This window comes from Mauremys mutica, chromosome 21 (assembly GCF_020497125.1).
Source record: "Mauremys mutica isolate MM-2020 ecotype Southern chromosome 21, ASM2049712v1, whole genome shotgun sequence".
Classification (NCBI taxonomy): Eukaryota; Metazoa; Chordata; order Testudines; family Geoemydidae; genus Mauremys; species Mauremys mutica.
The window spans coordinates 10,695,015-10,721,622 of NC_059092.1; the positions used below are offsets into that span (position 1 = coordinate 10,695,015).

The 26,608-nt window shown below is 40.8% G+C and overlaps 1 protein-coding gene and 1 long non-coding RNA gene across 6 annotated transcripts in view; one reads left to right on the forward strand and one right to left on the reverse strand.

Annotated features, from left to right (window-relative positions):
- Positions 1 to 1,463, reverse strand: part of LOC123354189 — a 34,979-nt gene extending 33,516 nt beyond the window's left edge. For all 4 annotated transcript variants that reach the window (XR_006574655.1, XR_006574657.1, XR_006574656.1 and 1 more), the window contains exon 1: positions 1,332 to 1,463. This is a non-coding gene — a long non-coding RNA (uncharacterized LOC123354189). The remainder of the gene's footprint in view (positions 1 to 1,331) is intronic.
- A 972-nt stretch (positions 1,464 to 2,435) lies between these two features.
- UBE4B (ubiquitination factor E4B) overlaps positions 2,436 to 26,608 on the forward strand; it is a 63,034-nt gene continuing 38,861 nt past the window's right edge. For both annotated transcript variants that reach the window (XM_044996394.1, XM_044996395.1), the window contains exons 1-4: positions 2,436 to 2,993; positions 13,674 to 13,860; positions 22,570 to 22,705; positions 23,109 to 23,196. In XM_044996394.1, the coding sequence (XP_044852329.1) occupies positions 2,970 to 2,993; positions 13,674 to 13,860; positions 22,570 to 22,705; positions 23,109 to 23,196 (435 nt within the window). In that variant the 5' untranslated portion in view covers positions 2,436 to 2,969. The remainder of the gene's footprint in view (positions 2,994 to 13,673; positions 13,861 to 22,569; positions 22,706 to 23,108; positions 23,197 to 26,608) is intronic.

Sequence of the window (26,608 nt, forward strand, 5' to 3'; positions counted from 1 at the left end):
TAGGATTTAACTATTTTGAGTAATTTTGTAGTCTGCAAATTTTGACACTTAACTTTTCATCGTCTGTTCCAAATCATTTATGAATATGTTGAACAGCACAGGTCGCAGTACACAATCTATTTACCTTTTCTCCATTGTGAAAATATTTAGAAAAGTCTCTTTTGCAGGCACTATAGATCATTTAGATTTTCTGACCGCCATTTTGGTGATGAAATTTTTCTCTTTTTGCAGCAGTCGTTCAAAAATAATTGCAAAGCGGATACAAAATTTTCACAACAGCCCCAAGACAGAGACAGCTTCTAAGCCAGTGCCGTATCTGACCACTGTATGATTTCCACATACACCAATCACATACGGATATGTGAAGATCAGGTCCCCGCCCATCAGAGCTTGCAGTGAAAACAGACCATCTAAAAACAAAGGGACAGTAATTTAACACTTCACTGTGCAGAGGGCTAGGGTTCATAAGCTTTGTAAACCCTTCCTAGGATGAGGATGTGCAGAAAGGAAGAAATATTGAGCATGGCATACAGAACTGTAGAAAGTCTTCTTCACTGGACTCAGTTTGCTTCAAGTGATATTAATATAAGCAAACCAAAGAAGAACAGGTAACTTTTTTCCTTGCCATTTTTAGGAGTGTCCTTTGGGTTAATTCTTACTTATGTCTTCAAAAACAGCTATCAGAAGTACAACCAGCAATGTTAAATTTGTGCAGAACTGGGGTAATTAATTGCCCCTTACTTATTTTCCAACATGCTCTACATACTATTATGTAAAATGTTGCTAACATTGAGGTAGCCTTACAGACCAGCATATGAACAAACTGACAAGTGAAATCAGGTAAAACAACTAGAGGTCTGACTGCAGTTCTTCAGGAAAACATCCCTAAAATGTATAAGAGGGGTAGCTGTGTTAGTCTGGTGAGGTTGTAGCATAGTTTTATTGAACCCCATAAGGAATGGGAATTTTTCTGATAAACACAAGGGCTGGAGGGAAAGCCACACAAATGCAGCAAAGCTGCTGCACACCAAGGTAAATTTAACATGACACCAGTGGTTATTGTCACAGGAAATATGTATTCGGCAACTGACACAGCAGGTCACCCAAAATAGGGAAGGGTGTGAAATGTTGCCTGGGTTTTGGAAGTTACTGAATGTTTACAGTCAGGGAACAAGCACTTCAGTGGTTTGGAGAACTTACCTCACCACCTGCAAACAATTCCTGTTACAATGACAGTAACATTGTTCTGTCACAAGTTAAACAAAAGTCAAAGGGAAACTCTCCCCCTCCATTCCCTCCCTCCCTAAAATAAAAACTTGAGTCTCTCATACTTGTTACTTCCAATTGCAGACATATCAGGAGGCAGCTTAAAATATTCTCCAGACGTCTTTGCTTCTCCTCGTTTCCTTCTTTCACACTTCTTTCTCTTGCTCCTTTCCTTCCTCTTCCCTTTCCATCCTCGCTCTCCCCGTTCTGTCTCCATCCTCCCTCTCCCACCTTCAACCCCACCTCTCCACCTTCCATCTTCATCCTCACCCCTCCTCCCCCATCTCTCCCCTTCCCTGTCCACCCCATCTCCCCCTTTCATCTCCACCCTCCCACCTCTTCCACCCTACTCCTGCCTTCCGCCTCCATCCTTCCCACCTCTCCCCCTTCCATCTCCACCCTCCCACCTCTTCCACCCTACTCCTGCCTTCCATCCTCCCTCCTTTCCCACCTCTACCACCTTACACCCCAACCCATCTCCACCCTCCCACCTCTTCCACCCTACTCCTGCCTTCCGCCTCCATCCTTCCCACCTCTCCCCCTTCCATCTCCACCCTCCCACCCTACTCCTGCCTTCTGTCTCCCTCCTTCCAACCTCTCCCCCATTCCATCCTCCCTCCCACCTCTACCACCTTCCACCCCACCTCTCCCCCTTCCCACCTCTTCCACCCTACTCCTGCCTTCCACCTCCATCCTTCCCACCTCTCCCCCTTCCATCTCCACCCTCCCACCTCTTCCACCCTACTCCTGCCTTCTGCCTCCATCCTTCCAACATTTCCCCCATTCCATCCTCCCTCCCACCCTCTACTACCTTCCTCCCCACCTTCCATCCCACTTCTCCCCTTCTGTCTCCATCTTACCCCGTCTCAACCTCCCCCCCCCATCCCCGGGCTGTGTCCCTCCCAGTCCCTCTCCCTCCGCCCATCTCTCCTCCCCTCGCCCTCACGCCGGCTTCTCCCGTTTCCCGCCCCTTACTGCCCCGCCCCTGTTGCTATGGCGCAGCGGCCGGGCCCTCCCCTCGCCGTGCCCGCGGCTGCAGCGCTCCCCCCGCCCTGAGCGGCCGTGGCCGCAGCCGCCTCCTCCTGCTGCTATTGGCCGCCTCGGAGCGGGGCACGGCGTGCTCAGCTCAGTCGGAGGCGCCGGGCGGGCTCACGTGATCTCTCCTCAAGATGGCCGCCGCGCCTTCTTGTTTTGATGAATAATCTCTGTGTGGGGCAGGGGCAGCGAGCCGGGCAGCGGCCGAGGGGGCAGCCGGGCAGGGCACTGAGTGGGCAGGGCTGAGGCAGGCACTGGCGTCGCCCTTCCTGCAGTATTGGGGGCAGCAGGAGCTGGGGGCAACAAGGGAAGGAGGCACCTGGAGAAGGGGGGAGAGCAGGAGCTGAGGGCATCTGAGCTAGGGCTCAGGAGGACGGGGAGCAAGAGCTGGGGCATAGGAGGCGCCTGGAGCTGGGGCAGGGTGCAGCAGTCGCAGCTGGGGCGCAGGGAGGCAGCAGCCACTGAGAGGACCTGGACCTGGCTTGCTGCTCCTAGCCTGACTGGCAAGCAGAGAGAGGGTGCGTTCTGTATTGTTGTGCTTCATCTCTGACTATGCAATTCTGAGACACCCCTGGGGCAAGAGGCAGCAGGACCGAATTCCCCCGAAGCTCCCATCCCCTAGAGAAGCAAAGAGCCCCCAAACTACTTTCACCATTAAGAGGAAAGCGATGGAGGAGCTGAGCGCTGATGAGGTGAGTTTGGGGGGGTCTTGGGGCGGGGAAAAGGTTGGATGCTGGGAGGGAGAAGGATAAGTTGAAGAACGGAGTCTTGGCATTAGGGTGGCTCTGAGGGGTACCTGGTGCTCTTTACGAGAGGATGGGATTGAGAGGGTATTTTGAACTCTAGGGTTACACCTGGGGTACTGGGTAAAGCTATTCATTTTTTCTGATTTGGAGAAGGAGGAGAGGGCACTGGTTCTGGGGATGTTCACGTAAGTCTTGCTGATCCAAAGGGAAAACTTTGATTAAGAAAAGTACAATAATGTGACTTTTCCTCTGTCAAGTGTTTGTGTGTTTTTTCACTCAACTCTCTTTGTAGCACCTCAGCATGGTTTTTGTGGCTTGTAATTATCTTGTTTGAGGGTGAAGATTGAATTCTTTTTCTTTTGGTTAATTTGTTTATTTGTATGTTGTACTGCCAAGTCCTGTTCACTTATGGGATGACTTCTTCATTTTGGATTAATTTGTAGGAATTAAAAAAAAAATCTCGCTCTTGGGATTTTTATCTTGTTTTTGAACAAGACATTTACAATCTCATTCAAGCATCTTCCCTTTGTCAATAGTTGAGACAATTGAGGTGTATGTGGGGTTTCATATTTAAAAGGGTTTCTTTTTTTCACAGCTGTATGAAGACCTCAGGTTAGCTCATGTTAGAACAGGTCAACTTGTTTTCTGTGGCTGGCTTCAATTGCCTTAATTTTTTCCTTCTCTCTTATTCTTCCAGTTAAAGTTGTAAGTTTCTTGTGGTGGGCAATAAGTGGGGCAAATCATTTGCAAACTGCTTCTGTTTCTTCTTTTTAAATGGAACCTGTTGTACTCTCAGGATCTGCTGTTGCATTTGTATTTTAGAATAAGATTAGATTACTTCTGAAGTTTTGCTGATCTGGATATAGGCGTTTTCCTGCTTCTAGTAACCTCCAGCTGCCCGAGTGTCCACTTCATGTACAACTTCAAACCTACATTCTCTTCCTACCCATTCCCTTAAAAACATTTTCATAGGAAACTACATTGTAAATGATGACTGATCAGATCAGCTGCAACATAATTGTTCAGGGTATCAGATTCAGCTGGTTTACTACTAGGTTAATTGCAGACTTACTCTCTATGGTTAGGATGTAGTGGTAGTAAGGAGCAATGGCTTTTATTCTGTGCCATACTTGGTGATCAGCTTGTAGAACAAGGTGGCTGCTGCTGCAGCTGTTGTTGTTGTTGTTGTTCAGGTTTGTATTACAAAATACTGTGATATTTTTGATCATGTTATAAGTCATGATTTAGCAGTCCTACTGTGTCGCAATAGAAGCTAGGAAAAAGTGCCTCATAGGTATGTGGCTGGGGATAATCTTCATATGTTGTGATGGTATAGAGACTACATTTCCCATATGGCACTGGGTGGGGGTGTTAGTAATGTAGTTCCTATTATGGGGAACAGCCTATAATTTAGTAGGCAAGTTACAAAAATATTACTCATGAATCTGTAATTCTTTTGATCATACTTCTCAACTGTGTCTGATTATGAAGCATTTTATGTTAGATTTTTAGACCATTCATCCCATAGAAAACTGGTTATGTCACTGTTACTGTAAATTACTGACATCAGAACTGCAGCATCATGGAACTGAGATGGCAGAAAATACAGTGTCTCTTCCACTAAGGATTCCACCTTAATTAAGGAAAATCTCTGACTCTCTCAAGTAACTTCTTAAAGTCTTCCCCAAGTTTCCTAGTACAATTTTAGCCAAAGATCTTGGCTAGCTAGTCCTTTGGGTGGTTGCTTGAGGCAAGCTTTATTGTATGTTTTTTTTTTAAAGGGCCATCAATTTTTGTGGTTAACATATACATACCCTTTTAATTGGAAAAGACCTTCTTCAGAACCAAATCAATTTTATTTCCTCCAAGTTCTCCTTTTTACTGCTACTGTTTGCAGCAGGTCCTGTATCTTAGATGGCCATTACTGGAAAATATAGCTGTTTAAAGATGACTAGATTTCCTTTGTCTCTAAATTGGATGCAGCTGAAAAGAAAACTCTTTTCAGTGGAAACTTTATATGCTGAGCATTGCCAGTGGTTGAAGGTAGTGACATGGGTTGGATGTTCTTCTAATTTCAAAATATAATTTAAGTACAGTAGAACCTTGCTGATTTCTACTAATGTCTGGGAGATCCACTGCACATTACTGAATTTTGCAGATTAGTGGGTGAATAAAGAAACACAACTTTTAAAAGTGCAAGACTGAAACATTACAATATATATGTTAAGGTCTGAATTCCCTTAAATTCTACATATCCCTTTAACTTTATTTCAAAAGAAGAAAGATCAAGGCATTGACAAGTGTTTCTATATAGTGGTAAATGTTCTGTGGTATGTTTTATAAAAGCATTGTCTTCGTAAAGTGAGAGCTCACTACATTAGTATTAAATCTGAGGTGTCGCATAGCAAAGGGAAAGCTAGCAAGGTTCTGCTTAATATTGTAAGGTCTTCCATAATCATGGAAATAGAATGGGATATTGCCACACAGAAATATACTCACGATATTTAGTAAGAGAAATGGATGGATTTGTTTGTCATAAATATGAGTCAGCCTAACAAACTAAAACTGAAAGAAATATGGCAGAATAATGGTCTTGGTGAATTATTAGTGTCTGTTATTAGTATGGAAAATATTTTGGGATATCTTTTCATCTTATGCATCCCTTTCCTTCTCCTTCTCCTCTGTAAAATCTCTTGCAGTTTTATTCTGAATATATTTTTGTTTTTTGTCTTGATTTGTGTCTGCATGATGTGAAAATGTGGCTAGTCTTTAAAGAAGGATGCTAATAAACTCTGATTTAGATTCTCTCTTAAGAACTCTAACACTTTGTTCAATGACGGCTTCAGGTTTTCACCCTTTGTGACAGATTAAACTTCCATTGGAGTCAATGGCCTTCCATTCACTTCAGAGAGTGTTTATTTGGAAACCATAAGGCCCAATGGTCCATAATAATTTAAAATGACTATTATCAATGCTTGAGCCTTTATATTGCTCGTTTTTTCAGGGCAAGGGCTAGCATCTGTTTGGCACAGTTCACTAATTGCATAGCAAAGTGTTCACTTATGGCAGTAAAGCTGCATGCTGATGCAACTTTTCATGGTGCTATAATAAAGCACTGTTGCAAAAAACAAGGCTTGTAGCACCTAAAGAAGATTATGTGGGAAGAGGGTCTACAAGAGCATGGAGACATGAAAGAGGAAGATGGGGCAGAAGCGTTAGGAGAGTATGAGAGGTAGGTCAGAAGAAAAAGGCCAGAATTGAATGAATATTTTGAGTTGCAAATGAGGCAAAGCTAACAATTGCCAATTTCTGTTCTTGTTTTCACGAGCGACGGAAAAATGTGGCTTAAAGTTGAGACAATTTGGTGACCTGTCATTTCTTAAAATGTCCTTATTTTTAAATGGGCTAAATAACCTCCATCAAGTTCTTAAATGAACAGTGCATTCAGAAGATGAAACATTTCTTAAACTTGCTTGGCATGCTGTAGCTGATGTATTGTTATTTCCCTATGATGTATTAGGGTCAGGAGTAAATGTCAATTCTTCTCTTGGCATTGTGCAGTTTTGAAACCGCTCTTTCATGGAAAAATAAGTTATTTGCTTAGAATCTCAGCTATTCTCATACCATTGCTCCAAAATAGATATGAATAAAAATCACTTAAATTTTTGTGGTCAAAGGTATATGAGGATGAAAGACTAGTTGCTGTGGTTGTATTTTTATTGGTCTGTTGTATGAATAAAGTTGTGAATTTGCTATTTTTAGTGATCAAGCTATTTTTATCTTTTGTGTTGTTGAGTATCCAGCTGACAGCTTTGTAGAAGTCCATTAAGATGAAAAATGTTTCTGAAAGCTAATTTCCAGAAAGAGCCTAGATACATAGTGCTACGTGAACTAATAAGAACTAGTGCACCTGTTCCATTGAGCTGCTTAGATTTTTGCGTTAACCTTTTTATACAATATTAACAAATTATGTTATATAGGGAAGGTAGCTCTTGATGGTTCAAGGCCCCATATAAAGAATGGCACAATAACTTGCCCTTTACATACAAGATGCTGTTGAAACCGAGACCTGTATAGTGTAGGGTTACTGTATGGTAAACAGTCATCCTTTCTTAGTGAAATGTTTCCAAATACTACCTTCTTTCTTCATTCTTTGGTAAGTACTAGTTCATTCTTAAAGTGACCGTTTTGAGAAGAACTGTGGGGATTTAAGCACTGTCTTAATACATTTGTGACTCTGGAGTCTGGGGCCTCGTGCTAGGCACTGCAAAAAAAGTGTCAGTGCCTGCCCTAAAGAGCCTAGGGCTAGATCTTCAAAGGTATTTAGGGCCTAAAGATGCAGATGGGTGCCTGCTGGGATTTTCAAAAGTGCCTAAATGCCTTCCTCCCAATAGACCTCAGCTAAATGGTGAGGGGAAGCTTTCTGGAAAGAAATTGTTCATGTTACATGCAGTAATAGTGCCCTCTTTGTTGCAAGTAATAATTGTGACACTTCTCAGTAGAACTTCTGAGTTAACTGTTGGTTTGGTCTGTCACTTTGTGTAGGTGGGGGGGGATATGAAGTGACACCAGGGTGCAATCAGATCTTGATTATCCTCTTGAAACTGGGGGATATGGGGAAATAAATAATGGATAACAGAGTGGGATTTCCTGTGCAATTAATACATGTTGTGTAAGACATGACCTTGTTTTGGATAATCAAGGTTTAACTGCATTTGAGAACAAATTGGTAAATGTGCTGATCCAGTGTTACTGTTTCAGTATCTGTGCCTTTTCCTCTCCTCTCTCTTGTTATTCTCTCCCACTTGATCCCAAATTTGTTTGGCCTGCTGTGAAGATAAAAGCTAGCAAGGCAGAAAATGTGCTTGAATAATATGGAAAAGCGTGACATCAAACTCGTCTTACTTTCCAATGACACTTGAATGATTTTTCTTTTATATGTTTGCTGCCTTCCCTTTCTCCTTGTTTTCCTCCTCTTAATTCCTTTCCTCCCAGTCACACCACTGACTGAATCACTGTGTTTCTCCTTCCCATTTCCCACCCACCTCTGGTTTTTTTCATCCAGCATACCACTTCTTTATTTGAAAAGCATTCTGTAAATATATGAATTGAATGATGGGGAAACAGATTATTTTTAAGACCTAATGCAACTTCCAATTAGATTATAAATCCAGCAATTTTGTTTTACTAATTATCCTCCTTGGCACAACTTCTATTTGTGAGCAAGGCACACTTAATTTGGTCATATTTTTGTCTGGCTCTAGCAGTGTTGGTACAGGTGGACTTGGCAATTGGAAAAACAAAAGTGAGGCCATGTGGTTGACATTTCCTCAGCTGTGCATCAGAGTGTCAGGGGATGACTTTTCATTTTTCAGATAACATTAGCGGAATTGTGTGACATTTCATCAACACTCTACTTATCTGTGACTTTTCAATCATTTTTTCATGTTTTCTGCTGGAAATTATTTTGAATGGATTAGTTAGCCTTCAAACCAATCATACCTGGCTAATAAAGATTGTGTTTTTGTTTCTTCCACTTCCATTAATTTGAATGAGAGTTTGTAATGACAGGTAGACTTTATGTATTCCCTTTTGCTTATTTCCCTTGTCTTGCTGTAACTCTTGATATTAGCAGGGCAACAACAACACCACTCTGTAGGATTTATAGTATTAGAACTGATCTAGTTGGTTTACACTGCATAAAGAACTGTGTTAGTGCATGGTGGTATGACAGGCCTAGAGTTGTCCACCTTGCAACACTTTTTGCCTGTTTACTTAAAAAAAAAAATTCTGTGTTGAGGAACAATGTTTTAATCTAGGTCAAAACTGACATTTGAAGGTCTTGACCTATATTAAAGCAGTGCTCCTGAACACTGATGTAGATTTGTGTGTCCACAAAAGCAAGGGGATAATGTTACAATACAGACAACCCTAAACTTTCCAGAGCTCTGAAGAAGAGCTCTGTGGAACTTGAAAGCTTGTCTTGTTCAACAAGTTGGGCCAATAAAAGATACTACCACATCCACCTTGTGTCTCTGAATACTATTGTCTTTGCTGGGCTAATGTTGATGGCTGCTGCAAAACATGAGAAACAGGCAAAAAGGGAGATGTACATTCTAAGTGTTACAAATACACACTATAACATGGGCATCTCAGATTGTGTTTTTTATTGTACTGTAGAGTGGGGCCTCGTGGATGTCAATAGTAGATTTTGACTGTTGTATGAGTGACAACTGTGTTTAAACATTTGCTAGCATGGCTTTCCTGACCTGTTGAGATCGGATTTTTTTCCCCCAGGGAGACATGCTAGACAAACTGTAAATATCCTGAGATAGAACTTCTCTGTGTTGGCCTTACAACACTGTTTAAAACCCATTTTAATGCTGTTTATGCCCATCTCATCTCCAAAATGTACCATGTTTACGTATCGGGGCACAAGAACAGAGCTATATCAGGATGTCTGAAGATGGTTATGACATTGTCTGGGCCAATCGGCATAGGCAAGACCAAGTCACATTAAAATCTACTATGTTTAAATGTCCTTCTTAAACACTCTAATAATCCAGTCACATTAAAATGTGACTGGATTACTAGAGTGTTTAAGAAGGACATTTAAACATAGTAGATTGTTCCTTAAACTTGGCTGTAGCTAAGCCGTTCTACCAACCACTGGTCAAGCAAACTGTACTAGCAATAATTATGTTGAAACAGAATTGTTACTAGTATAGCGTCAACAGTAGTATGAATAAGACTGTTAGTGCTGCTGCTTCAGAGTGGATTTGCAGGTAAGAGAAGGAAAAAAAAAAAAAGGATGGAAATCCAAAGTGCTTTCATATAGTAGGGAGATGGAAAATAACCTTTCAGTAGTGCAAGTACAAAAATCATGATACACATACGTTCCAGTTAAACAATCCTGCCATGCATTGCTCCCATATTTATCTGTGGTGTCTTGAAGACCTTTTGGATAAATGTGTTGATATAGTAATTCTCTTTTCATACTGTTCCATAGTATGACTGAGAATTGGCTTCTTGTGTCCAATAATCTTTTCTTCTGAATGGCTAAGCCAATTTTTATAATATGCTATAGAGGTGATTCTGGCACTTGAAACTGTAGTAAAGAACAGAATTATCAGATGCATAGATGAACACAGTATGTTGGGGAAGAGTCTAACTACATTTGAAAAGGGGAATCTTGAGTCAACAGGCATGTGGACAAGGGTGATCTCTTGTATAGAAGCCTTTGACAAGATCTCACACTGAAGGCACTTAAGCAAAGTAAGCAGCCATGGGATAAGAGGGGGAAGATCCTCTCATGGATCAGTAACTGGTTAAAAGGTAGGAAACAAAGGGTAGGAATAAATGATCAGTTTCCACAGTGGAGACAGGTAAATAGCAGGGTCCCCCAAGGATCTGTACAGGGACCAGTGTTGTTCAACATATTCATAAACGATCTGGAAAAGGGGGTAAACTGTGAAGTGGCCAAGTTTGCAGATGATACAAAATTGCTAAAGACAGTTAGGTCCAGAGCTGACTGGGGGTATGTCTACACAGCGAGGAAGAACCTACAGTTGGCCTGTGCCAGCTGACTTGGGCTCACAGGGCTCCAGCTGCGGGGAAGTTTCACTGTTGTGTAGATTTCTGGGCTCAGGCTGGAGCCCAGGTTCTGGGACCTTCCCACCTCACAGGGTCCTAGAGCCCAGGTTTTTCTTTCTTTATACGTACCCTGTGAAGAGTTACAAAAGGATTTCAGAAAACTGGATGACTGGGCAATAAAATGGCAGATGAAATTCAGTGTTGCGTAATACACATTGGAAAACATAATCCCAACAATACATACAAAATGATGGGGTCTAAATTAGCTGTTAACACTCAAGAAAGAGATTGTGGCATTATCGCGGCTAATTCCATGTAACATCTGCTCAATGTGCATTAGCAGTCATAAGCTAACAGAATGTTAGGAACCATGAGGAAAGGAATAGGAATATTTTCTGTCTTATTATCTATCTCCTTGTGACATCTGTGGTGATGACTCTAGCTCTAAACCACCCGCAGCCCATTTGCAGACACAGAGATGCGCAAAAATAAATATATATTAATGCAGATATGGAGTCTGCAGACACTCAAATGGAACATTACACATGAGTATCCCCATTGTAGTTTACAGGGCTGCTTGTGTGTCAAGTTCAGCACTTGCCTAAGTTTTTTTTGGGACTGGAATCTTAAAGTGATTTTTTTTTCTTGTAGAGGAATTAGTTTACAATAACAACATCCAGTCATTGACACAGCGTGAAAGAAAACCCTAGGGGCGCTTTTCTCTAACATTAATTGTTCTCTATTTTATATAGCATAAATAGCATGATATAGGTCGGGGTTGACAACCTTCGGCATGCGGCCTATCAGGGTAATCTGCTGGCAGGCCGCGAGAAATTTGTTTACATTGACTGCCCCCCGCAGCTCCCAGTGGCTGCAGTTTGCCGTTGGGGCTGTGGGGGCAGTGCCTGCGGATGGTCAACCTAAACAAAATGTCTCGCGGGCCGCCAGCGGATTACCCTGATGGGCCGTGTGCCAAAGGTTGCCGACCTCTGATATAGGTTAAGAGTAGAGGATACTCTGAGTTACAGCTGATTTACAAGGTGTATGTTTAGGGGTCACTTGAACCACTACCAAAATATGGCTACCTCTTGGGTGAAATGTAGTAACTTCCTAATGGTTGGAGCAATGTTACACTACAGAAAATTTGCATGTAAGTGGGTATATAGGATATAAAATCTTCAGCTTTCATCACTCTGCAAAACAGATTTGGAGAAAAATATGAGTTTTATTTCTTAAATATTTTTCTGTAGAGAGCCCAGTAAGAACAGTTTTTAGCTGTATGAGTGGATCCTGCTTTGTCTTGCTGTAATAGAAACACCCCAACTTTACTTTGTAAAGAGTAGGATTAAGATATTCTATTCAAAGCCCTTTTTGTTTATTTTTAAAAAATAAATACAAAAAACTCCAAGGGTTTATTTTCTTTCCACCTTCTGTATTCGTGTGGTGACATAAGAGTCAAGGAAGAGATGCCTGCTTCTGAAGCTATGTTTTCCCAGAGTTTTTCAAGTCTGATTTAATACCAAATGCTCTACTAGACTAGTTAAAATCAAGCAAGTATACAGCCAATATTCCTAACTTCAAGTACAAAAATGATACATGTATACAAATAGGATTAACAGATTCAGTAGATCATAACTTTTACAGAGAGATGTTACAAGGCATATGTAGCATAAAACATTCTAGTTATGTCATATATACATTCATAAGCATATTCCATAAAGCCTTGTGGGGGGGGCACCATCATAGTGTGTATCAACATTGTGTAGGGAGCTATGAGACCATCATAGGGGGGAGGGATAGCTCAGTGGTTTGAGCATTGGCCTGCTAAACCAAGGGTTGTGAGTTCAATCCTTGAGTGGGCCATTTGGGGATTGGTCCTGCTTTGAGCAGGGGGTTGGACTAGATGATCTCTTGAGGTCCCTTCCAATCCTAATGATCTATGATTCTATGAATTTGATCTGTTAATCTTCTTTCTCTATTGAGGAAGGTTTGGCAGGCCATTAAATGACTGTAGTAACATGGTATAAGTCACTTGACACAAATCTTTTCTTGCACTCTTTCATATGCTTGGCAACTCTTGGGCATTATGGGCAAAAGTGAGAAATGGTGCAGTTGATTGAACACCGATTTAGTGCTAGAGAAGTGGTTCTTGGTAATTAACTTTGAGTTTTTCATTATTTTTTTTTAGTTTTCTGGTTCTAAAAATTCTGTAGATATTATTTTCCCTTTGTCTGTCTATTCCCTATGTATCAAGCCAATCAGCTTGTGGTGGTACTAAATGTTAGAAATTTATAAAGAACACTAGCAACCTGTCACATGTTGCAAGCAAACACACTTCTTTACTTGTGTTACTAATAACACATTAAGGGATAGAATTTTAAAAATTCAATTAACATGTCAGTTTATGCTCATTTACTCCTCCTAGACTCAGGATGCTAGTCTCTTCATTTACTTTCTGTATTTCTGTTTGGCTGAAAAATGTTACTTATAGAGTCTTCATGTTTGGGTTTCAAACACTGTGGGGTAATGATCTTTTGATTAAAGATAACTATTTTCACTAGAAAAATGTTTTAAATACAAATATTTCTGTTGATCTTAGATGTTATGAAATTTGGGCAACATTTATGTTAAGGTCCGTTTAACAGAAGAACATAGTTTATTACATCAAATGCTAAAATAGAGGAAAGGAATTGTTGTGTGTGCTCACATTGCTATGCAATAGAAAGTGAAACCTGTCTTAAATGACTACTCAAGGGAACACAAATTGGGTTGGCCAGTAGAGATGGTCTTCAGAGATAGTAAAAATGTACTGGAAACTCTAGGAGTATTTTAGAATGGTCACAGGGGGATTGCTTATTGGGGGTGATCTTTAATGCAGGTTTCCCTTTATATCAAGGGTCATACATTATATTATTGTTTTTGGTGATGCCTTTTGGCAGAGGTTGATATGCATACTGCTTGGAAGGACCATTGGTGCAATGTTTGTGAAATTCTGTGTGTGTGCTTTCTCTACTTTTTATTTCCTTTGTACAGATCCGTCGAAGGCGCCTTGCTCGGCTTGCAGGTGGACCATCTTCCCAGCCCACTACTCCCCTTACCTCGCCACAAAGAGAGAACCCACCTGGACCACCTGTAGTAGTGCCAGCCCCAGGTCCATCCCACAATTTTGGCCTGAATGTCCATAGTATGACCCCAGCTACCTCTCCAATTGGCGCATCAGGTAGGCTTCAACTTAATCATTGAAGAATTATTTTGTGGTGGTGGTTGTGGTTATTCTATTGAAGATTTTAAACCTAGGATATGAGTGCTACAGGTTATTTCTGGTATAATTTGAAAGGAGTTGAGGAAATGGACACTTTTTGATGTTGCATATATTTAATTATTTTTTGGTAAACTATATACAGTTGTTTAGGTGAATGCATTAAAATATTTTAAATTACTTTAATTTTCTGTTGGCAACCTGTAAAGGAGAGAGCTCTTCTGTATAATTTTTTTTGGAGGGAGTTTTTATGGAGGGAGAATTGCAAATGCCTCTAAAACAAAGTTTACTCAGAGTTAAAACATGGTGTAGAGTGAAGTGTATATAATTACGTCTTCTGAGTATTCTGAACAAGAAACAGGGTTTTTTCCCATCTGCCTTTTAGATTATCTAAGATTTTAAATAACTTTTTTTTTTATTGATTTGGTTTCTAGCTGGACTTCAACACTCAGTCCCAAAGTCCAGTTTAGTTTCAGATCTTGCATTAGTGTTTGGTGCATTTGAATGATGCCTGTGGTGTCTCTATGTATTGTTTATAGGAGCAAAGTGTGTGAAGTCAATAAACAAAGGGAAAAACAGTTTTCTAACACTTCTGGAGGGTAAAGGTAGAATCCCCTTCAGTTACTACTCTTGTGAATCTAGGAGTCAGAAGGCTTGGAAAATGTCCGAGCCAGACTAATTTATTTATTTATTTTTTTAAAATGAGCAGGTGAGAATGGGAAGAGGGCTGTTCTCTTGTTGAGACAGAGTTAATTATGCAATATTTACGTATAATCTGGATTTTGATCTAAACTTGTAATCACAAATTATATTTCATGTTTATAGTTTATGAAATTAGAGGCGCTGAACTGAGGGTTTTTTTGTTTTTTTTTAAATTTTCAGTATTTCAAAGGTGGTGATTTGCTGTTTTTAGCAAACTACTACTAAAAGATCAGGGAGATGTTAAATAGTTGGGGGTAATGAAAAATATTTTTCTATGCCTGTGCAGATCAAACTAGCGCATAACTTATTTGCATTGTGAGCCTTTGTCTAATGTGTTGGGTTTATGGTTATGTCCTTTGGAACATGCATTTAGTAAAGTCAACCTAGAAGGCTGGAAACCTCCTCCTTTTATTACATACAATCCTGTCTCAGGACTGGTTAGAACTCTGACTCCTTGTTATAGTGCTGACTTGTCATAATGAATTGTTTCTTACCTGTTCTTTCTACCTCCCATTTCTCTGCATTTCAGTCATGACAGAGTCATTATTAAAAGCATTTCCAGAGAAAAGCTAATTGCAGTTACAATTTAAAACAGTACACTGGCCTTATGATTAAAAAAAATGACACAGAAGCAAAGGTGATTTTAAAAAACAAAAACCCCACCTGATAACCCAGTATGTAACTCAGTAGGTATGGTGCAGAGTCCACGTAGTTTGTGTGATGGTTCTTGGGATACCCAGGAGGACTGAGAGTCACCTTATTACCCTTTGCCTCTAGTACAAGAGAGACTTGCTTGTGTTTAACTGGGTACTGGCTCCTTGACATGACCAGCTTCTGTTAGCCAGCCAAACAATCTACTCTGGGCTATTCCAGCCCTTGCCTTGCCTTGCCTTGCAGGTTAACAATAGATATGACCCAGTCCCTGAGTTCTTTTTAAGTGTTTCCCTGTAGTGTCCAGTACTTTATTCACTGAACACTCACAGAAATACGAGGTCTGCGGTCCCCAAGGGAGAAGTGTATACAACAGCTTGCCTGATTCAACTCAGGATCAGCACCTAGCTTCACACCACAGTGCTGAGATACATTTATAGTGAAAACAATGTTTATTATCAAAGATTCAAGAGACAGTGAGTAAGGATAATGGAAACAAAGGGGTTACATATCAAATCACCATAATCGTCCTAGAGACTAATCTTAATTTACCAAGATAACCTCCTGTCTAAAAAGTTATGTCACCCAAAGTCTTTTGCAGTGTCTTCCACCAACGTAGGCAGAGATCCCGTTTTCATGCGCTGTTCTTTTATTTCCTAGGTGAAGAATAAAGGTACACCTACTTTCTAGATATCTGTCTTGCTTCCTCTTTGTATCTCACAAAGTTCATTGTCTGTACCCAGAGTCAGGATCACCAGCCATGTGATCTCAGTGTGCTGCTTCCTTGTTGATTTCACACACCTCTCCCTCCCTCCCCTTAACTTTCTGTGTAAATGATTCCCCATTGTGTTAGCTTACAATGTTTAATTTGTATGTCAGAGACACAGGTGAATAAATATCTCATCTGCCTTTGTATCAAGGCAGAGTTACAGACTTTAAAACATATTTTCAGTATACATATATAACTCCTTACAGAGTATCTGTACCTAGATTTCTCAATTATATTAATGACCAGTGTGACCCTGGCTTTCATTTAAGAACTCACATGACATTCTTTGGTGAACCAGAATATACATACCAGAATCAGGATATTCTTGTAACCCTCTTACCACTTGGCATTGAGAGATTCATGGGTCACAGTTTACCTGGAGAGGTCAGTCTGGCAAATTTATTAGTCTGTTCTAGACACCCATACCCTAGCGATGCATGAGCTGTTGGTTTGTCATGTCCAGAAGCATAAAATCACTAGTTAAAAGTACAGTGTCCACTTTCCATAGTACTGATTACTGAAACAATGTTCAATTTTTTTTTTCCAGACCAGAATGAGGGGGTTAGATAGACCAGAAAATTGATGGTGGTTAGTGAGAGTGGTGTTGCTCAATGCTGAGCATCCACTATATGCGCTTCACATCAGCAAAGATTCATTTAAAGCTCTACAGTTTGCAGGAATCCCATAGCAGTGCTACACTAAAATGACTGCAGAGGATTTTAATTCATTTAGATATGAAGAGAGCAGCTCCAGCAAAATAATGTCCTTGTAAGCGTCCCTTTGTGCGAGGAATTGCATACAATGGCGAGGTCAGAGCACAGGATCCATTTGGTGGAAAAGACTCTTATTACTTTGTCCCTATTTGGGAAGCATATTTAGAGATCCTGGAAATAATAAATAAAATAAGGGAGTGAGACGTATACAACGTATGTGTTCAGTGCACGTCAATATGTATTTACAGTGTTTCCATTTGCACTTTTATTTTCAAGAGAGGCTGAGTTTTGAAGGTCAAATGTTTCATGGAGTACTTGTTCCAGCACAATGCAGGTGTGGGGTGTTTGTGTAAATTATCTCAAGATAGAAAGTGATAGGCAGGACTGAGTCTAGGGGCCCCTGACCCATAGGGAGTATTGCAGTGTGGCCACCAAGGTGCTTTTGTCTAATAGCAGGAGCAAGGCCCTGGGAGGCATGTAGAGCTTTGCATCCCATGAGCATGATGGAGGGTCGTGCTTATCACCTCCATTTTCTGCTCACACGTCTACTCTCTCTCCCCCTGCATTGTCTGTAGGTAATGGAGTAGGTGCACTGGTGCCATTTGGTCTTGTCTACGGTAAGGACATTTGCACTGAAGTCACTAAATGGATGTTGTTTGCACAGGCACTGGACTGAAACAAAGCAGGGGTTACACCAGGACACCTTAAACCAGTCACGTAGTAACATAAACTGCACTAATGTAAGGCTTGCTTTAAATTCGTGCAGCAGATTTACATAAAGCATTAGCACTGGGGTAACTACATCAATGTAGTTACACTGTTGCCAATCTCCTTAATGTAAATGAGGCCTCATGGGGTATACCTGATGTTTATGCTTCCTTGAGCTTGCATTTAGCCATCATTTGTGCTGGATTGCAACAGATTTGTGCATTTTGCAAGGACTTGCAGGATCAAGGCTGTAGCATGCATTCCATAATCGCTCTGCTTTCAGTGGGATTTATTTTTTCTCATCAATAAAATTGAATAATTTGTGAATATCTAATATTGACCAGTGGGCATTTCAGCAACATCTAACTTGTTTTACAGGATACCAGATCCCATTTTTCCTCCTCAATTCTAGAGAATGCTTAATTGGCTGAGAATGCTGTTAGAAATGACATGCTAATTGTCAGCTTCAGCCCTACATAGATTGTTAACCCACATTTACCACTTTCCTTTGTTTTTGTTCACAACTGTTAAAGTTACCATGTAAATTGTGGCAGGTGTGAGTTACATATTCCTTCTGTGTTTTCATACCACTCTACAGAGCACACTTGTCTCTTCAGCCACAGAACTGGGATGTTTTGTTAATCTTAGTTTAATCTTAGTCTAACTGTATTTCTGGTATACACGCTAATTAATAATACTTTGCATGTCTGTTATGCCAGTCATCTAATGAGCTCAGAATACACTTCAGACACACAACCTGTCTGAGGAAGTATTATATTTGTTTGCGTTTTGCACACAGGGAAATGGAATCAGGAATAGTCTTGGCTTCTGGTGCTATGCTCTGGCAATTGGGCTGCATTCCTACCCCATTTAAATCAGAGGTTAAAGACTCAAACTCTATTCCTTGAGATGGAGGTTTGTTTTTTCCCCTTCTGAAGAGAGCGTTATCACCCCCTCTTCTATGAACTCTTCTTTTCTTTAAGGCTCCATTTCGAGATCACAATTGTCCAGCTAAGCAGGGTTTGGAGACACTGCCTGATCAGGCTTGGCAGGTGATAGTTTGAAAATCATACTCATTAAAACAAAGTCCTTGTTCTGTTCCTTCTTAGCTTGTCTTACTTCAGTTTGTAATTTTTAAAAATATTACCGGTAGTTTGCGTTGGGATTACCCTGTAAGTGGATGGAATCCAAAATGGTGGTTGATCCTACAGAACAGTGGATATTCCAGCTGCACCTTGCTGCATGGATCTGCCATACTTTTCAGAAGAGAGCAGTTAGAGCTCTATTTGCCTCCTGCAAATCTGAACCTAATGGTACTTCTGTTAATACCTAGCATTTACATGGCACTTTGAATGTTCAAAAAGCTGCACAGACGTTAACTAATTAACGTTGAGAAGGTATGAATTACATTACATGTGGCTTTTAGCATATACAGTGAAATAAAAAGAATGCACAAAAATATAGTGTCTATAAAATTCTGCCCACACACAGATTTTGCCCGAAAGCTTCTCCTTTCCTCCTGAAATGGGGAGGATTGGCTGGGTTCACTCTAATTATTTCTCTACATTTTTTTTTTTAACAGAAGAGTTGATTACCACTGATAACTAGATGCTTTTCAAGCCACCTAACTTGGGGAATTGAGAGACTGACATAGTTTAGCAGTAAGAGCAAATAAACATCTCCACTAGCTTCCATAAATAAATTAGAAGATTTAAAAAACTCAGCTCTGCAATATGCATTTCAAATATGGAACTTAATCATCTGAAGAAAGTGTGTCAAAATTCCAGCTATACATTAACATTAGTAAATCTATTTTTGATGTAAAAGATGGCTTTGAGAGTAACCAGTTGGTGAACTTAACTGTCAGCTGGTGTCTCTTCATCTGCCCCTAGCATGGCAAAGCTTTAAGGAGTGCATACTAATTTAGTGTTGCTCCATCCCCATCAAGTTATTGGGCCATCATTGCACTTTGTCAATAGTTCAGTTCTTTTTGGACTCTAAATCTGTACTTATCAGAAGTGTTCTGAGAAAGAAGACCCCAGAAAACTCATAGAAAAAGCTAACAAACGTTTTGAAGTGGTGTTATGGAGGCATAACTGTAACTCTGTGACCCTTTCAGAATATGCCCTATTTTTGGCTACCTGTTACACAGTAAATCTATACACTGAATATCGGAATCATGTTAAGATACAATAGTACTCCCTCAAATTCTGATAGCTGGGACCATGCTGTATTATAACATGATTCCCCCAACACAGTACTACTTGTGTGTAGGTGTGGAGCTAATTTATTGACACCCTCTCTGCATTGCAGCTGAAACTTTTCTAACAATAACCATATGGTTGTTTCTAGTGTAGGTCCCTGACCAAGTTGAATAGGGAATTATTTTCTGACAATTTAGCCAAATTATGCCACAGTGCATATTGTCTCCCATACCATGGATTTAAAAATACAAAAATCCTTTTCCATATTGGACAAAGAAACTGTAAGAAACAAGGACGTCTGACAACTTCTCACTTAAACTAGTTTTACACCAGTGTAACTCCATTGAAGTCAGTGGAATTACTCCAGATGTACACTCATATGTAGAAAGAGAATCTGGCCCAGCCCCATTTAAATAGTTATTGCTAACATGATTTGTTATAAAGTGTGGATTCAACCAGAAGTTGGTTTTTTTAAAGCGTCGAGAAGGTGTTTTACTTACTTTAGTCTTCATTTTGACCAAATGAAGCAAAATGTTTTTTTCAAATTGTATTCTTCTGCAGACTGGCCTTACTTTTTCTGTTTAGATTTCCTCATGAAGTTGAAATTTGTGTCAAGGCTTCGAAATAGTTTGTGAAGAAACTGCTAAAACAAACCACTTGCAGAAAAAAATGGCATAATCCTGGATCTGTTCTACTTCACTATCCACATTAACTTGAAAATGTGATACTGCCATAAGCATGGGAGAAGGTACTACAGATTTTAGTTGTAATGCTGGAACAGATCCAGTGCTAGAATTTAAAAATAGATTATCAATCTGGTTTTACACTTTTTACCTGAAACATAATACTATTTGGGGAATATCTTGTAAATAACAGATGGAAAACCCTACAGGAGTGGAATTCACTGCTGCTTTTATATTAAACGAGCAGGCTAATAATACCTTTTTCTTTGCTTGGTCTTCAAAGAGCCCAGTTATCAGCACACAAGTATAATAACAGAACTGCTACAGTAACCATTTGTAATTTAATAATTTATTACTAGGCAATACTTAATCTAACATCCCTGTCCCTGACCCAGTATCACCAGGCAGAAATTTTAGGAGTGTGCTGCACCTCTATATGGATGTCAGTAGCGCTCAGTCTGCTTTCAGTAGTTTGAATCCAAGGTTTATTCTGCATTAATATGAATTTTGTATGTGTATTTCTCCCTACACTCTAGAATGCTGGTGTGCATGCCTTCACATCAGAGAGAACCTGGCTGATTGGCACCCAGGTTTGCCTAGCCATGTTGCATAGCTGCACTTCAATTATTTTATCCTCACTGGTGCTGCGCTCATCTGTCTGAATATCTAGGATATCTGGGGCATATCCCATGGTTCTTTGTGCTTTAGTAAGTTGAGCCACACTGGTTCTTTCTCACTGAATTGTGAGAGAACTTGTTTGCCCTTCTTGGCACATAGAGGGAATCATGGGAAAACTATCAGTATTTGAATGGTCTTAGCCTGCATCCTCACTGCAAAGTGGGCAGGATACTACCCAAGCGAAAGCCTTACTTGGGGTTTAGACTATACTCCATGACTGGCCAGCTAGCATGGGTTGAAAGCACCACTGAACTCGGGTTGGAGGTTTTAGTGTGTGGAGGAGAACCAGCTTATGAGCAACATTCAGGTCACAGCCGAGGTTAAACTCTGCAATGAAGACTAACTTTTGTGTTCATCTGAAGATAGATAAACAGATGGGGTTGGGATGACATGGCAGTTTTTCTACAGCATATAGCACTGTCTTACACGTGATCAGAGTTTGATAGTGAGCTTAGTTCCTTGCTTGGGAAGGTGGACTAGGGTTGCACTGGTGGGACCCAGAGGTAGCCGTACCAGCCTGCCTCAGACAGGAGAGTTTGGTCACTGCAGACGGGAGCCCTGGCGAGGGAAATTCCTTTTTTCTTCCGACCCAACCCACAAAAGCAAAAATGGATTTGCATATAAATGGCTTTTGGTGCAAACTATTAGCTTGTGTGTGTGTGTCTGTGAGGGTGATCTGTCCACATGAGGGATGTGGGTCAGATGGATGGACCCACAGTGATACCTATACATATCTAATAATATATCTATAAACGACTCCATGAACTTTAAAACTTGGCAACAATTTGCTGTGAGGCACTTCTTCTGATTTAGTCAGTCACTTTCTACAGCCCAAGGCTTGTTTTTGTTTTGTCTATTAACAGCATATACATTATTTATTTGCTTTAGGATTAATTTTTAAAAACTGACTGACCTCACAAAGCTGGGAAATTGCATCAAAGCCCCAGTATGGATTACCTTGCTCTCACATTGATCACTTCAGGCATTTGCATTCAGTGCAATTTTTTGGAGGGAGAGAGATGGGAGAAGGGTGTTATTGAGCTGGATAAGTGTATTTGACATATCCACATTTCTTACCTGAGCATGTTGGAAAAGAAGGAAAAATTCCTGTAGCCCTCTTTTTGAGCTCTGGTGTAAATCACTGCCAACATGTAAATCTTGCTACTATGTAAAGCTTGGTACAGTTAAAACATAAAATTACTACAGCTCCATATGTCACTCAGATGCACAGAGAACAAAGAGTTTATTTAAAATCAAACAGTGCTTTTCTTAGAGGGAACCCTGAGCATCTCACAGACATGAATTAAGCTTCCATTCTCTTGTTCATGCTGCAGGTAAGCATTCTGACCTCTACTTCTACAGACAGGGAAGAGGAAGTACAGACAGACAAACTTCCTGAGGCCATAGAGTAATTCAGTGGCAACAATATTTATAATGCATTACCTGGAATCCTTAATAGCTGGATTAAGAAATGATTGCAAAAAACTACATGGACCTCACTGGATAATTATGTGGTGGCTTCCCATCTCTGCAGCACTAATCTGGTTATTGCTTTTCTTTAGGAGTAGCCCACCGAAGCCAGAGCAGCGAAGGAGTGAGTTCGCTCAGCAGTTCCCCATCTAACAGCCTTGAAACACAATCTCAGTCTCTCTCCCGATCCCAGAGCATGGATATTGATAGTGTCTCCTGTGAGAAAAGGTAAAGAACGCTGCTTATACTACCAGGCAGGTACTGCACTACAGGCCATCTAAATATGTACAAAGAAAATACACTCTTTATCTTCCACTCCCAGCCGTGTTAAAGGTCAAGTTTAAAATGTATTATTTCCTACAGTATATATTTTTCTTTGCCTGCTTAAGAAATTCAGTGTCATATTTCTTGTGTTTAAAGCAAACATAATATGAGAGGCAGACCCCAAAGACCCATTTACTGGCTAGTAACTTTTAATTGCCACATTTATGGATCTGGCTATTCCCGTGCATCCGTCCTATTTCCTGAGCAGTTTCCATTTAAGAGAACACTCCTTCAGTCAGCATCTTCATAAAGAACTGTCTTTGGGTTTCCAGCAGTTAATGGGCTCTTCTGTTCTTTCCTCTTACAGTATGTCCCAGGTGGATGTAGATTCAGGAATAGAGAACATGGAGGTCGATGAGAGCGATCGCAGAGAGAAAAGGAGCCTGACTGATAAGGTTGGCTAGTCCTAGAGTCTCTTTCATCAGGCCAGATGTAGAAACTCTGTACTGTGACCTTTAGCTCTTGCATTTTATTAGCGAGCTTACTTGGATTATGCAACTTAATGTTGAAATTTAAAGCACGACTGTTTTGTTGTTTAATGTAATGCATGCTACTGTTTCATAAAGTATTAAATTTGTTTTACAAAGACTTTGGCTTAGACTCAGTCTACTGCCTTTTACTTGTATTAGTGAGGCAGATGGACTAATAGATGAGCATTATGGTACTGGCTTTGCTCTCCTTAATTTTTCTGTGCAGATGTCTTGCTTTCCCTTTTACCTCTAGAAGTTTTAAATCAGACTTAGAGAAACGTCCCTAATCAGAATCAATCTTTGGTAGGCCCCCCCCAAAGGATGTGGAACAATAGTCAGATTGGTGGAAGAACAATATACAGTATTTCTCTTAATCTGTCTTCCATTGGATCATTCACCTTTGTGCCACATAGATGTTTTTGAGGGGAAGTACTCAGCCTTTAGGCTTCATCTGACTACTCTCCCTTCCTCAGATTCCCTGGTCAAACCTAAAAAAGACAGAACTCATGAGTTAATGAACTTTTGTAGTAAGCAACTGGATGGTCTCAGAGTGTTTTCTGCACAATAGCTTCAGCAATCCAGTTGATGGACTCTGGAAAAATGCTCTCAAGAGACCTCGGGAGGGAGATTATACCTTGCAATAAAATTAGTTAAAATCTGATTTTTCTGCGATGAGATTAGATCATACCAAACATTTGTTACAGGAAATAACTGATATAATTTTGAAGACCATGTTCTCCTTTGTAAAGCACTTTCAGATCTCCTAATGAAAAACACTATATGAGTTAGGTATTATTATCAATTATTATTTATTACAAAAGAGAGAAAAGAGCAGCTAGCTCTCCCACCCATCTAGACAAGGGATGGGACCCTGAAGAGCAGAATGGGGGAACCAGACCCAAAGCTCAGATTCACTCCAAAGTTATCACTTGACTCTGGGTCCGATGATAGAAATGCGGCCTTAATGTGGGTGTGGAGAGGCTTCCGACACCATTTTTGCAGTGCTCCTTCTAAGGGTTTGGTTACACTTGCAGCTGTACAGTGCTGGGAGTTAAAGCTGTCTTCGTACAGCTGTGTAGGGAAAGCGCTGCAGTGTGGCCACACTGACAGCTACCAGCGCTGCAGTGTGGCCACATTTGCAGCATTTGCAGTGGTGTTGGGAGTGGTGCATTATGGGCGGCTATCCCAGGGTTAAAGTGGCTGCAGTGTGCTTTTCAAAAGAGGGGGGTGGGGTGGTGTGTGACAGGGAGCGTGGAGGAGAGAGAGAGAGAGTGGATTTTTGGAGCTGACACTGTCAGCTCCCTGCCTTGCAAGTTCTAAGGACTTGAAGATACACAGCACCAATCTTCAATCATTTTAAAAGTTTCAACCCCTTCCCCCACCCCTCTCTCATTCACTAAATGCAAATAGCCTTCAGACCAGATAAGCAGCTGCTCCAAAACAGACCCCCACTCCGGGCTGCTTCTCTCCTCAAGCAAACACTAGGGGATCCCCCGTCCCTGCCTCTGCTCGAGCAAACAGTAGCTGTGTTTGTTTTTTAGATAAGCAGCTCCGGGAGCCCCGAGTTCACAACAAAACAAAGAGAGGCATCACAACAAAACAAAGAGTGTTATCTTTACTTAAAAAGCATTATGGGAAGGTTCCGGAGGTCAGTTACAGCATAGTAAGATTAATCACTGTTTACACTGACACCCCCAACGCTATAGTCGTTATTCCCCAGGCCGAGGTGGAGTACAGCCAGCGCTGTAGCCAGGGAGATACAGCGCTGTATGTGCCTTGCCAGTGTGGACGGGGAGTAGTTACAGCGCAGTAAAGCCACCACCAGCGCTGTAACTCTCAAGTGTAGCCAAGCCCTAAGCCTTTGTTTACCTCTGCATTTTCAGTAATAAGCTCAGTTGGTGAAAGTCTGGCTTCGAGCCATGTTGCAATAACCCTGATGCAGAACTTATTTTTCTGAGCAGTCGGTGGTTGCAAGCCAGGCGGTCAAACAGCTTCCATTGTGCTGCTGTGAAATAAGTAGTTTCAAATCAAGGGCGGCTTGAATGGGGGAGCTCAGTGGAGAGTACGAAGAAGCTTTGCAAACTTGGCTTGATTCCTCTTTAGCCTTCTGACTACTCTGAGTGAATGAATTGGAAAGGAGGCACCCCAAACCCAATTTATAAGTAGGAAATTTCCTTGCCTTCCTTCTGCATGCAAAATGTGGGCATTATTTTAGAATAACTTCAATATTTTGATATCAGTATTGAAGCCTTTTTGTTTGTATGAAAAGGAAGCAGAAGAGTTTGGGGTTTAGTTCCCTACAGGGTCTTGTGTTGTGTGAAATAGAAATAGTACCAGTTTAATTTTACATGCCTTACAGTTGTTAATTGAATTCACACTAAGTTATTGTATCCTGCCCAGGCTTCTAGATTATTTGAGGTCCGTAGTCCTGTGTATTGTTTCTTGGCTGCAGAGGAGGGATGGAAAAATGGGAAACAATAGTGGTAGATAACTTCTGTGGGAGTGGTAAAGAAAGTGAGGCAATCCCTGCTGGATCTTGAGTGCTAACCTGTCAGATTTTTTTAAAATTATTTTTCAGTTTTTTTCCAGTTTGAATTTTCTCCCTCCTCTGCCAACCTTTCTTTTTTAAAGAGAACAACTTCTTCAGAAGATACTGACTTATCCTGATCCTTTTTAAAAAGCTCAATATCAGCTGAATACCTGATGTGTTCTCTCTGATAACTATCCCATACTCTTCCAGGAGAATGGGCTTTGATCCAACAGGCATTTTCCATCTCTTAACTGGTATGGCTTAAAATCACATTTGCTGGGGTTTTGTCATTGTGATATGATCTGGCCCTTTTACTTTGTGTAATTGACAAATTTAGCATGTATTGGAAACTGATGTACGGTAAAATGAGAACAAAGGCATATGGGTTCAAGCTATTCCAATGCAGACCACCTCAGGTGAATTGTATTGCTTAAGTCAGTAGCTGCAGTTGTTGCCATTAAAAAGTCAGCATTTGCCGACAAGAAGGAAAGAGAATAGGAAAGATGGCAACAAGTGTGTTGGGTTGTGGTGTGATGGAACCACAATTTGAGGACTTCAGTAACTCAGACATAGATTAAGAGTTTGTTACAGGAGTGGGTGGGTGAGATTCTGTGGCCTGCATTGTGCAGGAGGTCAGACTAGATGATCATAATGGTCCCTTCTGACCTTAAAGTCTATGAGTCTATGGAATAAGGAAGAGTGGGATGAGGATGGTCCAGTCACCAATCCAGTGACCAGTGTGTCCCAACAAAAGGTGTTTGGGAACTGGTGGAATGTGCCCTACATCATAGAGCTCCAAGTGCAGGG